This window comes from Falco naumanni, chromosome 1 (assembly GCF_017639655.2).
Source record: "Falco naumanni isolate bFalNau1 chromosome 1, bFalNau1.pat, whole genome shotgun sequence".
NCBI lineage: Eukaryota > Metazoa > Chordata > Aves > Falconiformes > Falconidae > Falco > Falco naumanni.
This window is the reverse complement of record NC_054054.1, coordinates 70158198-70173181: the sequence shown is the minus strand read 5'-3', so window position 1 is coordinate 70173181 and position 14984 is coordinate 70158198. Positions and strand designations below refer to the sequence as shown.

General features: G+C 40.9%; 2 protein-coding genes across 2 annotated transcripts in view; one reads left to right on the top strand and one right to left on the bottom strand.

Annotated features, from left to right (window-relative positions):
* The window catches only part of UBE2D3 (ubiquitin conjugating enzyme E2 D3), a 36474-nt gene extending 30832 nt beyond the window's left edge, over window positions 1-5642 (bottom strand). The window contains exon 1 of the mRNA XM_040598518.1: window positions 5543-5642. The gene's annotated coding sequence lies outside the window, so the exon portion shown is untranslated. The remainder of the gene's footprint in view (window positions 1-5542) is intronic.
* Window positions 5643-5855: 213 nt separating this feature from the next.
* On the top strand, window positions 5856-14463 carry CISD2 (CDGSH iron sulfur domain 2). The gene is made up of 3 exons (XM_040598459.1): window positions 5856-6077; window positions 12788-12999; window positions 14046-14463. Exons 1-3 carry the CDS (start codon window positions 5975-5977, stop codon window positions 14133-14135), a joined length of 405 nt encoding a protein of 134 aa, XP_040454393.1. The 5' UTR covers window positions 5856-5974; the 3' UTR covers window positions 14136-14463.
* The last annotated feature ends 521 nt before the right edge of the window (window positions 14464-14984 follow it).

The following is a 14984-nucleotide window of genomic DNA, read 5'->3' as shown; positions in this document are numbered from 1 at the left end:
GGCATAGTGTTTTGTTTTGGGTGGGGGGTTTTTTGGTTGTTTTTTGGTTTTGTTTTTTTCTCCTTCTCTTTATTCTTGTGAGATGACAGAGAAGGAGTATGGGTTACTGTCAATGCCAGACCTGGCTAACTTTGAAAAGGGGAGAGAGGCTCAGAAATTTCCACAGAGCTGTTGCTACACAGCAGCCTAGAAAGGAATGATAAACTGCTGTTTTACTGCAGTGTCAGTGGGCATCATGACACAGGAAGAACTTAAGAGCAGAGAGCCGTCATATTGCAGAGATCATGTACTCTGTCCTCAGCAGGGGAAGATGGTAGTTTTTCCTGTGCTATAATTAGCCACTGCCAACAAATGCACATTACGTCACAGGAATTAGTCTTGTGGCATCTCACCTTTGCCTTTCAAAATAAAGGAAGCCTCTTTCAGTGACAGCTATTACTCCAAGGGAGTAAAGCGCTAAGGGAAAAAAATTACCTCTAGTTGCCTGGTCAAGGATATAGAGTCTTCACTGACAGCAAAGATCAATGCAGTTTAAAAGGGAATGGTGAGTGGTCCCCTACTGAAAATACATTGACATCTGTATAGCTTCTGTTCCCTGGAATTGCCGTCATAAGACAGCAGCTTGTAGTGTTTTGATAGTGGCTTTACTTTGTGTCTATTCATTTAGCAGCATGTACTTCCCAGATTGTTGGCTTTGTCCTCTGTAGGTCCTTTAGCGTAGGGAAGGATGTATCTGTTCTCTATCACTGCAGCTTCCTCCCAGGGGACAATCTGGGGATTTTGCAGCCTGGTTTATTACAACAAACCAGGCAGAAACTGCACAAATCAGTAATGTATCTAGTCTTATATGAATGAACATATTAGTGAATCCTAAGGATACTTGTTCTGATCTGAGTAAAACCATTGTGAATTAGCAACTCATTAGAAGCCAATAAAGTTCCAAAACCGTGCAAGTCTGTACAGGACCAGCGATCAGTCTGGATCCTCATGAGCAGCACATACCAGATCAGCTACCTAATGGAGACTGAAAGACTGGATGATTCATGTAATGGGTCAAAATTTAAAACTCATTGCAATATTATGTTTACTGTGAACTTCTGCATCATTAGTTTTGCTTGACTGATATTACTTACAATAGTTTCACATCATATAACTTGTTACTTTCTATGTTTTAAATAAAGGCAGTTGAAATCACTAACAGTGTAATAGAGTGGATATTCATAGTTTCATCTTGTGTAATTTCTGCAGATATTATAGTAGCTGCAGAAATCACTGCTATGGACCAGTGCTAACCGTTGCAGTCCCACTCTGGAAACAACATACAATGTAGAAAGCAACTGACCACCTTTTGGGGATAGCTAGGAAGTTAGCACTGAATACACCTGTTCTTTCTTGAGTTGGGCTTTTCTTCAGCTTTGTTTCATATCCAACTCATGGGTAACATTTCCCACTCCCCAGCAGTAGCAGTCAGAAGAAGAAATTAAAATGTTAAACCTGTGGCTGAGAGATCAAATCACAGTATTTTTCTTGCATAAATCAAAACAGCGTCTGCTACTCTGTTCACTCACGCACAAAGTTGTCATGTTGGAACTTGATCCAATTCTTAGAAATCTTGGAATTTTTCTTTACATTCCTGTTTTCTTTCTTTTCACATATTAATTTGCTACAATCTGCAGCAATAAACAGCATCCTAAGCCACAGGGAATTTTAAAATTCAACAATAATACAGGCTATTAGTAGGACACTGCAGTTACTTAGGCAATTACAATAGCGCTTGCTTTCAAAACATAATAGTTACCTTGTAAAATTCTTGGACATCAGTTAGATTGGAAAGTAATATCATACTCCTTTAAGCAGTAATTTTATAATAATGAAAATTCTTCTATCACAAAATTACCCTATTCTATTATAAATGTGATTTGTTATCTTAGGTCACTTTTCTCTCAAACACTTTGCACACCACAGAATAGTAGATATTTTCAATAAACACCAGCAGAAGCCACTTAAGATGCCAGGTCTCAGAGTCAAGTGAAAGCATGACACTCAGCTTTCTTCTAAAGGCAATTAATTAAGCCTCTAGATGCAAAACCAAGAAATTAAAACTTAACCTGCATGCAATGCAACTGCAACTTACTTGCAATGTTCATAAGCATAAAATGAGTAAAGTAACCTTACACATATGGTTTTGTGGTTTATGTTTTTCAGCCAGTCTCCTTATTTTTTGAGATCCAATTATTTAATAGTTGGGTGTTGATAGTGCTCCATAACTAACTGGTGGAGACATTGTATGAAATCAATCAGTTTCTACAGCACTTCTGAAGTGTAATGATTTTTCTTGCTTTTGGGGAAGTGGGAGAGATCTTTGCATACAGCAGGAACAGCAGCTAATCAAACTCCATTGTGAAATGATTTGAATAGAAAGGGAGAGATCTAGCTTCCTCCTAGACAGAGGCTTGTGTCTGCTTATCACAGAAGCCAGCCCTTTGGTGACAGGGCAGTTTTAGTTGACAATGGTACTTTTGCCTGCTGCAGAGATTATTCCAGGCAGTCAGTATGGAAAATGGCAATGCCCACTCCAAGAAAATGGTTTTAACACCACCACAACACATTCTGTTGATAGAAAAGCTCATTACCGTGAAAGAGTGTTCAACAAATTACTATGCTGCTTAGGCTTGTTTTAGAGATGGAAGGACTGTGTGTCTGCTACCTCAGAACCTTTTATTTTTTATTCTTACTTGGTAAAATAAAATAAATAAATATAATTTATAAATGTTCTTTTCCTTTGCAAATCTTAGGGTTCTAGACAGACGGGTAAGTACTATCTCATTTTACAGCTGAATTAAAGGGACAGGGAAATCAAGCAATTTTGGAAGGTAAAAAGATGAACGCAACTAGCTTCTTTTCACCTATGTTCCCTCTGTTGGACCAGGACCAACCAGCTTGCAGATGCTGAAGGCAACTCTTATTTCTACTGTGAGCAGACCAATGCAGCTATATTGTAGTGATATTATGCTTAGCAGAATAAATTCTGCCAAATGTGATCTGCATCAAACTTTCCTACCATTCTCATCAAAGCCTGCGTAGTAAGTAGTAAGTTAATTGGGCCGGTTCTCTTTTGGGCTGTGTTTTGGGAATTCCATGTAAAAGACCTGAGCTAGCACTAACTATGTAGATCTCTTCATGGGGGCTCCATGCTCTATCTTATCTGTAAAGTTCTTGCTAAATAAAAAAATCCCAGTGACAGAGGATACTTACTGCTGAAAGCAATAATCATATTTTGGTATCAGTGACCCAGGTTCTATTCAAGTGTCTATGCTTGGGGTTTTTGTGCTGTTATTTTTATTTCAGCAACTCCTGTATATCCTACCCAATACCAGAGTTTCAGTGGCCAAATTCAACATGAAACATGTAAGCAGAGGCAATCTCTACTTTTTAACAGTTCACAAACTGAAGCTAAATATGCAAGAATGAATTGATGCATATTATGCCCCCTCAAGAAAGCCAGAAAACTTTCCAGATACCCAACAATACTCAGATTTGAGGCAAAGCTGAAAAGGATCCTGATAAAATCCTGAAGAAGCAATCTGCCTGTGGAGTAAGAATGTCCACATGGGGTGTTAAATGTGTGTAATTGAAGGAAGATGTCACAACTGCCTAGTAAACCTCCTGATGTTGACTAGTCTTAAGTGCTGACCTCATAACGTGGTCCCTGAAGATGGACTACTGTATAAAATGCTGTTCCTTTCTGCAAAACTGAGCAAGCCTGCAGCTTACATTTCTCCTCTTAAGTCAAAGAGGAAGTCTGCAGTCAAGTTGGAGAGTGAACATACATCTCCTGAGCTCCAGTTCGAAGTGGATTTCTATAGACTATATTTTGCCTTCCCTCCAGTCAAGAATCTCAGACAGCCTTCATTTTCTTTACAGTTTTTCCGTAATCTATGACTTCAGCCTTTCATATACCGAAACCATTTGTGACTCATGTGAACTGATACCTGTGCAGACAGGCGAGGCGCAGTGAGAATGGCTCCTCTCTGCAACATGTGCAGATTGTCTAACTGTGCCGAGTGGAGCACTGATCAAAGGCAGCACAGTGGGGCTCAGCAGCTTCAATGAAATGTCAGCTGTGCTCCCAGCATCACAGCTAGCATCCAGAGAAGACTGGAAGAACAGAAGAAAGGGAGGAGGGAAGGACAGAAGCTCTCAACCTCAATGTGAAGCTGTTTGATTTAGTGCTGGAGGATTTACCTTATTTATCTTCAGCCTTATGTATTCTTCCCTCACGAAGTTTCACAAACAAGGTTACATCATGACATCTGATGTGTAATCTTTACAGAATAATCAAGCATTTTGCTCTTTCATTATCATGTCTAATAGCAGACATTTGCCTACACAAGAAGGAATCATATTAAGACATCAGACGTAGTCATTACAAGGATAAACTTAGGTGAGGTAGGGAACTAAAATACTCTGAGATCACAGGAATATTCTCACTAGCTAAAGATGATGATTCATCAGGAAATGTTAATGCAGGGTCACAGGCAGAAAAGTAATATTCAGGCCAGAAGCACAAACAAGCTGGATTTGTTTGTCTTAAACCTAGATTCCAGTATTTGGGTTTTTGCCTTAGTTCTTTATTGTGATTTTAACTTTTGGTTAAGATTGTCCTAAACTGATCGTTCAAGCAAACTAGTGAGAGAGATCTAGTACTGGGTTTGCATATCCTAGTCAATACGAGGCAAACATGACTGCCGAGTAGATTCAGCCAAAGACAGACCAGTGGGTTCATGTGACTCAAGAAACACCTATAATTACTCTTTCATTGCTTTGCCGAACCCTAGTAACTTACCGCCAAAATTCTCAATTACCAATTCTAGGCTGGCAGAAAAAGCACACATACGATGTGGTTTCCATACAATGAAAGAAGTGAGAGAACTGTACTCCAGTCAAGATCACATAAGGAAGGAGATATGTTTTCTAGACGAATTGCACTGTTTCAGCTCTCCTGAAGATGCTTGTGCTCTATGCTATATACTATTAGCATTCGATAGATTCACTCACAGTAGCAAAGCATCTCAAACCAAATGGCACTGGACTCGTGACCAAGAGACTAATGCACAAGTTTTCAGGTCTAGCTGGATTGTCTAAATTGACCCAGAATGGCTGCATACTTCCCATTTTTTCACCAGCTATACAGGGGCAATTTTCTATGCCAAAATGACCAGTTTCTTTGACATAAAATTAATTAACATGCTCAGAAGTTGAGCTTCTTCGCATATACTATTGCCAAACACGAGGCAGACTGGCCTCTCCTCGTAATATTAAACCTCCCAGCACTCACGTTATCCCACCTCTGAAGAGTTATGACACCATATGAAAAACTTCATTCACATGAAGAAAAATCTGCAGTCTTTTACTTTAATATTTTTAAAGACCGTCGACACGAAACACAACTTCAACACAGGGTGACGACAAGTAATATACAGCCTGTAAATCATACCCCACCCGTTATTACAGCCCCACTCCCTCACCGCCCTAGCCGTACCTTCGAGGAGGCCTGCGTGAGGCGAAGTGAGGCCCAAGCGAGCGGCCGGACTGCACCACAGACCCGCAGGCCGGGCGTTGCCCCCCTTGCGTCAGAAGAGCGGCTGACCGACGAGGCGTCTTCCCGGCTGTTAACGGCCGCGGCACCCGCGCCCACCGGCCCCGGGGCCCGCCGGGCTCCACGCGCGCCACCGCCCCCTCCGCGCCGTAGCGGCCGGCAGCGCCCCCACGCGGCGCCCGCAGGCAGCGCGGCCCGAGCGCAGGGAGCGGGCCGTGCCTCTGCGCGCATGCGGCGCCCCGCCCCGCAGCGCGTGCGCGGCGGGAGCAGCCCGGGGAAGCGCGCGGGTGGCCGCGGCGGGGGCAGTTGGTGGCCGCGGAGCGCTCCCCCCCCCCCCCCCCCCCCCCCCCCCCGCCTGCCCCGAGGGCCGCCGCCATGGTGCTGGAGAGCCTGGCCCGCATCGTCAAGGTTCAGCTGCCCGCGTACCTCAAGCGCCTGCCGCTGCCCGAGAGCGTCGGCGGCTTCATCCGCCTCACAGGTAGGGGGGGCCGGGGGCCCGTACCCCCTTCCCGCCCTGCCGCCCCTCCGGCGCCGCGGGGGCGTGAGGGGTGCGGCGGGGCCGGCCGGACCGTTGGCGCCTGCCTGGGCTGCGGCGCAGCCCCCGGGCCCGGCCGTGTCGGGCTGCCGCTGCCACTTCTCGCCGCCGGCACCGCCGGCTTTGTCCCGGCCGGGCCAAACAAGTTACGCGTTACAGACGGGGCGGGCCGCAAACGTGGATCGACGTTAAACCGCTTCAGCGGGGAAGTTACCCGACAAGACGTTGAAGATGCTCAGTGAGGTAGATGGTAACGGTCAGAGCCAAGTGTAGCCGTAGGGTAAAACGAACCGGGCTCCTCGGCTCGCTTGCTCTGTGCTTAAAACTTCTCTGCTCAAGTACCCGCAAGTCGGCGGCCGTGCACTTGAAGAAAATGGGATTTTAGCTGAAGGCCTAAACCACTGCCTTTTCATCTGCTTGAAGGGTTAGGGAAAGAGTCTGTACTGATTAAAACAAGAATAGAATCTGTTTCTGGGTGCCTCGTCCATACACAAAGTTAGGGTATTTTAGTTACGCTTATTACTTAGTTATATTATAAATAATAGTATATTATTTTAGTTAATAACTTTCATAAGCATTTTCTGGGTGCAGGAGTGAAAGTGCTTTTTCATTAATCATAGCCCTATCACAGAGCAACCAAGAAAGAAAACTAAATGCTAGCAAATTCTTTAGGTGTTCATTGCATTTCAGTGCTTTGCCGACTGGAACTATCAGAGCTCAGGCTGGGTTGGGATAATACAGGCAGAACCTCAAGTAGTGTCAAATAACAAGATTAGTTTGGTAATAATAAGTAAGAGGAATGCTCTAACAGAAACTCTGGAAACAGAAAAAGTCTTAAAAAGTGTAGAATCAACCTTATATATTGATCTTGCTGCATATGACTTTCTGCTGTATATGACTTTAATAGTGCTGGAAAATAATTTAATTTAGAACAGGCACAATTTATTTAAACCCAGGTTTGAGTACTTCTTTTTCCAGCATGTTTATGCTGCATGTAAACTTAAAGCCCCATTGTCTTTCCCATGACATGGAAACCTGTTTTAAAGGAACTATTCTTTTCCCACAACTACTGTCTTATCTCAAAATGCTGTTAATGATATTTGCCAAATAGACAAATTCAGCTGCTAAAAAGTTGGGAGGAAGGGGATGCAATAAGCTACAGAACAGCACAGCTTCTCATATTCCTAGCATTTGGCAGTTTCCTACTTTGTCCTTTTAACCGCAAGCTGTACTTAAAATTTGTTAGTTTAGTGATAGAGAGTTTAGTCTCTTCTTGCTTCACCTGTCCAAACACACATTTCTGTAACAGGATTATTTGTGCAGTCTCTGTATTTATTCATGCTACATAGCAGTGTATATGCTACACATATATGTATACACTATGTACATAATATAATTTATTCTGAAAGCCCTGGTCAGAACTTTCTTTTTTTAATAGCATGATCAGTGTGGGAGAACTGGTTTGCTGTCACATTATTTGCCCCATTGACAGGTACATCCTTGAATTTGGAGGGAGGGCAAGAAGCCTTAAGAGAAACCTTAAGTGGAGACCAAACGTGAAATGTCAGTCCCAAAAATATTAAACAAAGGTAGAAGGAGGAACTGCGTCAGATACTGCTTTTGACACCTGGTAGGATTTAATTACGTACCTGAAAAAATCCACTGCCTCTGTTTCTTGGTGATTTCTTTCACTGTCTTGTGCCAAACACTCTAAAAAGGGGAAAGAGGTATAATTAAAAATACATAGCTATAAAGGCAACATTGTTACGCTTTTCTTTTTTTCAGCAGTCAGCTAGACTAGACTAATACCTGCTGTCATGCTTATATATCTTCCTCTTAGGGTGAATATGAATGAAAACAAAGGGAAAACCAGCAAAACTCTACAAGGTGCTTAAAGTTATGGCATAGGGTAAATGCAACATGGTGAGGCTTTTCAAAAGGAAATCCTAAGACGCCACATCCTAGGCACCTAAATTAAAAAATTATCTTCTCTTAGTGCTTAAAAATTACTGAAAGTCATTTAAACCTCATTGCTCATTGAAGAGTCTTGTACTTACCCTCAACTCAGGACTGCTCAGAACTGCTGCCAGTCAAAAGTTTAATCTGATAAAACCAAATTGTTTCAGCCAGTGTCACCTCTTCTGCATTGTTGTGGTGGTCTTCGTCTGTCCTGTCCTAAAGTCATAAGCCTCTAAGAGCAGGGGATTCCCAATTCTGGTAGTGACTTTGCAGCAGCAAATTATAGGATCTTATCTATTGAATTACCATTGCTGAAAGACAATGGTTAGACAATAGAGAAGATTAGATTAATATTCTCTTTTGTGTTTACTGCTACTACAAATGACAAAGGAGCATATTCTTTGGCAAATGACATACCAAAAGTGTCAAACATTTTTCTTTGCATTTTTTTGGAAAGTGGAAAATAATACTGATCTTGAAACATTAACGTGTGTTAGTATTTGTCCTTCGGTGGCATCTACTGAACTTAGGGGATTGGTACTATAAAACACTTGCTAGCATAAACCTTGTTTGCAAAGGCAGGCCAGAACCCAAATCTGGAACAGCGCAGTACTTTGCTTGTTAGCTTTTTTTATTGCTTCTATAAACCTTCCAGGCAGATGCAACTTCAGCTCCTGTAGTACATTAGCTGTAGAAACAACAGACCTTTTGTATAGGATATTGTATAGTGTACTGACCAAAAAATGTTGACACACCTGTTGTCTGTTGTGTCCTCACCAAATCACGATGGAGAACTGCTTGCTTGGAGAGAGGAAGACCGTTAACACCCCGTAAAAAACTCCTGAATGTAAAAGCAATGAGGGAGGAAGGGAAGAATGTTTGACCTTGGATTTGAAAGTGGATATCTAAATTGTCGCACTGCTGCTGCTCGGAAGCCTCTTTCAGTTTCTTGTCATAGCTGCTTTACCCTTCCCTTCCCAAGTCCACTGAAATGAACAGTGTTGTCTCATGCCAGCATTGCTTTTTATCCTGGTACATGTCATTCAAACAGCATAGACACTCACCTCAAAATACCATGTGGTCAGAACTTCAAGGTTTATGTAAGAATCTAGGTGCAGGCTTATTTCTATAAAAATGACACAGTCCTGTGTGGGCTCTCTTACAGTTGGCCTACGTGTTAAAAGGGACTTGAATGTAACAAGTTGCCGGGCAGGAAGAGTACAGTTTTGTGGATCATCAGTTACAGTACTGAGGGAAAGAAGGGTGATACCACAGTAACAACAGTCTTTAGAACCCATTTGAACTATGAATTTGACATCTGCAGAGTGGCTTGCTAACCTACGCATAGCTTCAGCTTGAAATTTATTTAAAGTGTGCTATGTTGCTGAAAGGACTGTCACCTGTCTACCTTCATAAGCTAACAGACATATTAAAGTGGTGTGTTGGAGTCCTTTGTGTTTAGTTTGTGTAGTAATGAGAACACCCTTAAGAGATCCAAGCAAACAACAGAAGACGGCATAGAACTGCTTATTAGTTCTGAAGAGAATGTAGTTGAGCAAGACGTTTGAATTTGCTTGAAGAATTTCATCAGTTTAGAGAATATTCAATCACAGTTCCAATCTTCATTTTGACAGGTAGCTAAGACTTGTTAAAATTTTGGCTTGTAGTTGAGCTGTTAATATAAGCTGCTGCTTTTGGGTCTGCATAGGGTGATTTCCACAGAAAATAGCTAAAACATAAAGTGAAAGATATCAAAGGAGTAATTGGTGAAAGACAAACAGGGACCACTTGCTTGGATTTGACTCTCAGTGGCTGGCCAGTCCCCTTCTGTTCAGTGTATGTGTTTCTTATTTTTTGGACTTGTTACTGTTGGACTAAGGGTTAAAACAACTTCTCCTTGAAAATGTAACTGTGGCCTGTGGTCCATGGCCTCAGCTTCTTGGAGTTTTCTGGGCATTTCTGTTTCATTGATGTTCCTGATACTTTCCAGGACTTATCTTTGGGATTGGTCTCTGTCTAACACAAGTCAAGTTTGAAGACTAACCTCTTCGATACTCTACTCTCCATTTCTGGCTCCAAAGACTGCCGCTTCCCATGCAGCAGAACTGATAGAGAATCTCCAGAATCAATGTAATTGCTGAATTTTGAGTTATCAGCTGTGAAAACAGTATTGTGAATTGCCTTACATCTGCTTCAGAAAGGTATGAATGGCTTCAAAAACACAGAGCAGCTTACAGTTGTAGGAAGATACTGCATTAGTTTGGGTGAAGCTTTTCTTGCGTTCCTGCCCACCCAGTCCAAAGATCCATGACTTTTTTAATTTGTGATAGTATCTTGTCTCTCATGACCTAGAACATGGCCATGTTGATTTTTCAGTCTCAGAGTCTGAGCTTCTGGCAGTCTTTTGTCAATAACAAGTCAGTTTATGATTCGTGTACACATTGGTGTCATTGTGGGAGCTTTCCAGAGGCTTCCAGATGAGAAGTATGTAAAGGAATCATTGGCTAGTGAGGGCAGAACTTTTCATCAGCAGTTAGCATGATAAAAATATTTTAAAATAACCATCATAAATAATACCCTTGTACTTTCTATTCCTGTTTGCTTCTAATTTACTTTCTCAAAGGATACAGCTATTATGTTCCTGTTATAACCTGGTGGGCTTATCCAAATGTGTCTCCCATTGTGAGGTATCAGGGAGTTTCAAGCTGTATTAAGATGCCACTTGCTGTTTAGTTGCCTGTCTCTTTTAACAACATTTAATTCTGATGTGAGCCATTTCCTTTTTGTATGTCAATATTATCCCAGCTGTGTTCATTACACACTTGATAGGCTCCCAGCTTCTGGTTGTGGTGCACCTATTGGAATGTCTGTTCTTTCTTGGAGTTGAGTAGCGTTGTAGAGATCCACCTCTTTGCCACAGTTAGATACTAAATTTAGAATTTTTGTTTCACTAACCAAATGTTTTTCCTCTCTGACATTCCAAGTCAGTCCTTCATGTAAGGTCAGAAAGTACGTTTGGATTCTTGTTGATGGAACAGTAATGATAGAAAAGACAAACAGGCCCCACTGTCTAGGAAACTCAGTATTTTGTGTAACCAAAAACATTTAAGTATCTCAGTGTTAATTGTTATTATTTAGGGCTTACAGCTTGCTGGAGGGACTGAGAAAAGAGCAACAGAGATTAGTCTATTGTAGTGACTCCTAGCAAATTCTGTCAGTTGTGCACTGGGACTGCTGCAAGTGCAGGTGTGGAAAGACTGCTGAAAGTTCTTGCAGTGCCTTTAGTTGTGGTGTATTCCCAGATAAATGCAGTAAGTGTGGCTTTCACGACAAAGCCTATATAAAGCTCAAAGAACATAAAACTAGTCCCAGAAAGTATTACATGGTGTACTTCAAGAAAATTCAAATTATTAAGAAAAAGCCACTGTGTTCTAACTGGAAAAGTATTAACACAAACACATGCTCTATTATTACAAATAAAATCAAGCTATACAGAATAATGTAACTTCTCAGAGGTACAACCTACCTAGCACCCTTAGTCTGCTCTTGCATTTCCTTTCTTGTATGTCTTAATCTTAAAAAACCCTACACCTGTACAATAGAATTTTGCTATGTTCTGATCCTAAATAATTTAAAAGAGGGACTTGATTACATTGTCTTGTCTTACAAAATGCTTGTGCAGCTGTTTGTTCTTCAGATCATTGCACTTCTGTTTCTCATTTTACAATGTTTTTAAACTCTTCCATTTCTGTATGAGTGTTAGATCTAATGTATTCTCTAAAAATTTAGAAAAATGCTCTCTCCTTTATTGCACCATGGTACTTGATTACACTGGAGTATTGTCAGCATGTTTTGCTGGGAAAGTGGATCCATCTTCAATATCTATAGATCTTAATGCCAGGTGCTGATGAATTTCTTAAAAAGTCCAGTAAGTTTTCTTTCAGCAACATACCTAGAAAATCTATCATACTTGAATCTCTTACCTGTACTTAAATGAAGTTCCTCAGCTTGGTAAAAAGCAGTTTTCTGTGGCTTGACATACCTTATCTCAGGACTTTTGTCTTTCTCTGTGTGTTGTAGAAACTGATTGCAGATCTCTGAGCAGAGTGCTCTGAAAAATAAACAAGATTGGTGAAGGTTTTGCTAGTGCTTGTCTAATCTCTGTCATTTCTGCCAAAAGTTTCTAATAAAACTTGAAACAAAATTAAAAAGAAGCTAAAAAAACTGAAATAAGCAGTTAAAAATTGAATTATAAACCATACTGAATAGTTCTTCATATAAAGAATGTTAAGATACTGGTATTGAATATACTAACTGCATATAATCATGCTCAGTTTACTAGTACAGTGCTGGTTTACCTTGGGTGAGCAAAACCCTGTAATTTTAGGGTTCCTCATTTAAGTATGTCTTTTATTTGTTTTGGATTTATTTCTTTTCCATTGAGTCATCTTCTAGAGTGTCAAAATTAAAGTTCATTTAAATCTTGGGAGTCAAATTTTTATCTTTGCTACAGTAAAGCACAGGTTTTAATCTGGCTCTTCTAAGATTTACCCACGGAGTCTTGTTTGCCCTCAAGGGTCTTGCTGACTGAGCAACTTCATTCCCTACCCTAAGCCCAAGTCATCTGAGAGTAGTTGATGCTGCACTGTACTGTAGTGGTGTCAAGAGGCAATTTCAATTCCACCTGTATTTAGTTTCAGAATGGCTGCGGTTGTTGCCTTTCCTGGGTGTGCTGGCCCTGCTTGGTTACCTTGCTGTTCGTCCGTTCCTCCCCAAGAAGAAACAGCAAAAGGATAGCTTGATTAACCTCAAGATCCAGAAGGAAAATCCAAAAGTAGTGAATGAAATAAACATTGAAGATCTGTGCCTCACTAAAGCTTATTGCAGATGTTGGCGTTCTAAGACGGTAAGACACTTCATGCTACTGCAGGATTAGAGATTAAAACTTGCATATTTTTATCGGTGCTTCAGTGGTGAATTGTGACATGTTGACCTGTTGCTTTTCTCTGGAGGTGAAATGTGTTCTTGGTTTTTGAAAATGGCGTGTTCTTTTTTTTTTTCTTCTTCTCCACTGTAAACCTGTCTACGTGCAGAATGAAACTGTAGAAACTTGTAAGAAACACAGTAGGGTTTTTCTAGAAACACAGAGCGACCATTTGTGAGTAGATTAAAACCAAGCAAGCCTTGTTTAGTATTTGGAAATACATTGCAACTAATTAAAGGTAACTACTCTGTTTTGCAAAAATAATGCTTAGAAAGTTGCTCATATTAGAATGAAAGTAAGGCTGAACCTGTGTTGGTGAGGGAGAGCATATCCTCATCTGGTCCAGAGCAGCCAGTGAATGACTGGTTTGGATAGTCCATATCCTCCAAATCAACTAGATGTATATGAGTGTTTTTCATCTACCCTCAATTTCTTTTGAATGTCCAGACTATGCTCTGTTTTTACTTCTCTGGACTGAATGCTTTCCTGTTTGTAACAAAAAAACCCTGACCTGGACCTAAGACACCCTCTCAACTACTCTCACTTCAGACTAGTAATTTCAGCAAAGTATTTCATCTTTCCTTAAAACAGTACTTCCTGGTTGCAAGTGATTAAATCTATGAAGAGCACTTTTATTAGTTCTGCAATAAACCTTAAACCATTTGTGGTTGCGCTGGCTCCTTTGGTTGCTGTTCTTTCATGGAAGAGGCTTTGTCACTAACCTTGTGTCTAAGAACAGCTATTTTGGGACCTCACAGACTTAGTTACCTGTTAGCAGTGTTGTTTTTTTTTTCTTTAGTAATGTGTCTTGTATCTGATAAGAGACAAGGAGTTTGACGGTGAAACGGTACATAGCAGGAGGAACTTGTAATGTTATCGAAGTGCTCTTGGTATAGGAGGAAATATAAAAACCACCATGCAGTTGCTGTACAGAGATTTACTAATTCCTTGTGTACGTTTTCTTCCAGTTCCCTGTCTGTGATGGCTCCCACAACAAGCACAATGAATTAACAGGAGATAATGTAGGTCCACTAATACTCAAGAAGAAAGAAGTATAGCAGATGCTTAATCCACTAGATCATGACTGATAAAATGTCTTTTTATACTGCTGTAGTTGCAAGGGACAGCATTTTATTGTGATTGGTATGATTTAGTCTAATGATTGATGTAGATTTCTTTTTGGAATAAACTGCATTTAGACAGTGTTAAATCTGTCACTGTTTCGATACTTCATTCTGAGAAGAATTATGTTTGCTTTGTAAAACTGTAACTATCTGTGTAAATAAGTAGTTTATTTCAACCATAAAATGACTTCCTACAATTCAGCCTTTCTTGTATGAACATGCAATTATAAAAATGTCACTATTTCCAAGTGACAGAAGCACACCTTTCTGTTGATTTTTTTTTTCTTTTCAGGAAAAAAGTTTAAGTGCATTTAAGTGGGAAGAAAGCAGATAATAAATTAATCCTTTGTGAATATACTTACATGTACCACTGCGGGCAGGCAGCATAGTGTTGTTGAGCTATGCTAGGTGCAGGTCTGGCCTGTACAGTGCCTCCGGGGGCAGTCTGTTAGTCTCATGCAAAAGCAGCCCAGCTCAGAGGAGCCCCATACAGCTGGGTAGTCTCATACAGCCTCCTAGGTGGAGTGCTGTGGTTCCAGGCCGTATAAACTGTTGAGCTCGTCAGCCACTAACACCCCTTTATTTCAGGCCCCTCTGTTGATCGTTCGTGAGCTTTTGTAAGGAAATACATATTTGCTTCTTGCAAGCTGATTTGCACTGTAGCTGCTACCTTTTGTGGCAGGGACTTTTATGGGAAGAATTGGTTAAATGACAAGAACCAAGGAAGCAGAGCTGAGCTGTATTCTTGGGCAAGTCAGAACTTTGCTGTGGTATGGCTTAATT

Excerpts from the sequence above, each read along its gene's own strand:
- CISD2 (XM_040598459.1), top strand. The coding sequence starts at position 5,975 with ATGGTGCTGGAGAGCCTGGCCCGCATCGTCAAGGTTCAGCTGCCCGCG. Across the intron at positions 6,078-12,787 it reads CGGCTTCATCCGCCTCACAG|TTTCAGAATGGCTGCGGTTG; the intron begins GTAGGGGGGGCC and ends ACCTGTATTTAG. Across the intron at positions 13,000-14,045 it reads GATGTTGGCGTTCTAAGACG|TTCCCTGTCTGTGATGGCTC; the intron begins GTAAGACACTTC and ends GTTTTCTTCCAG.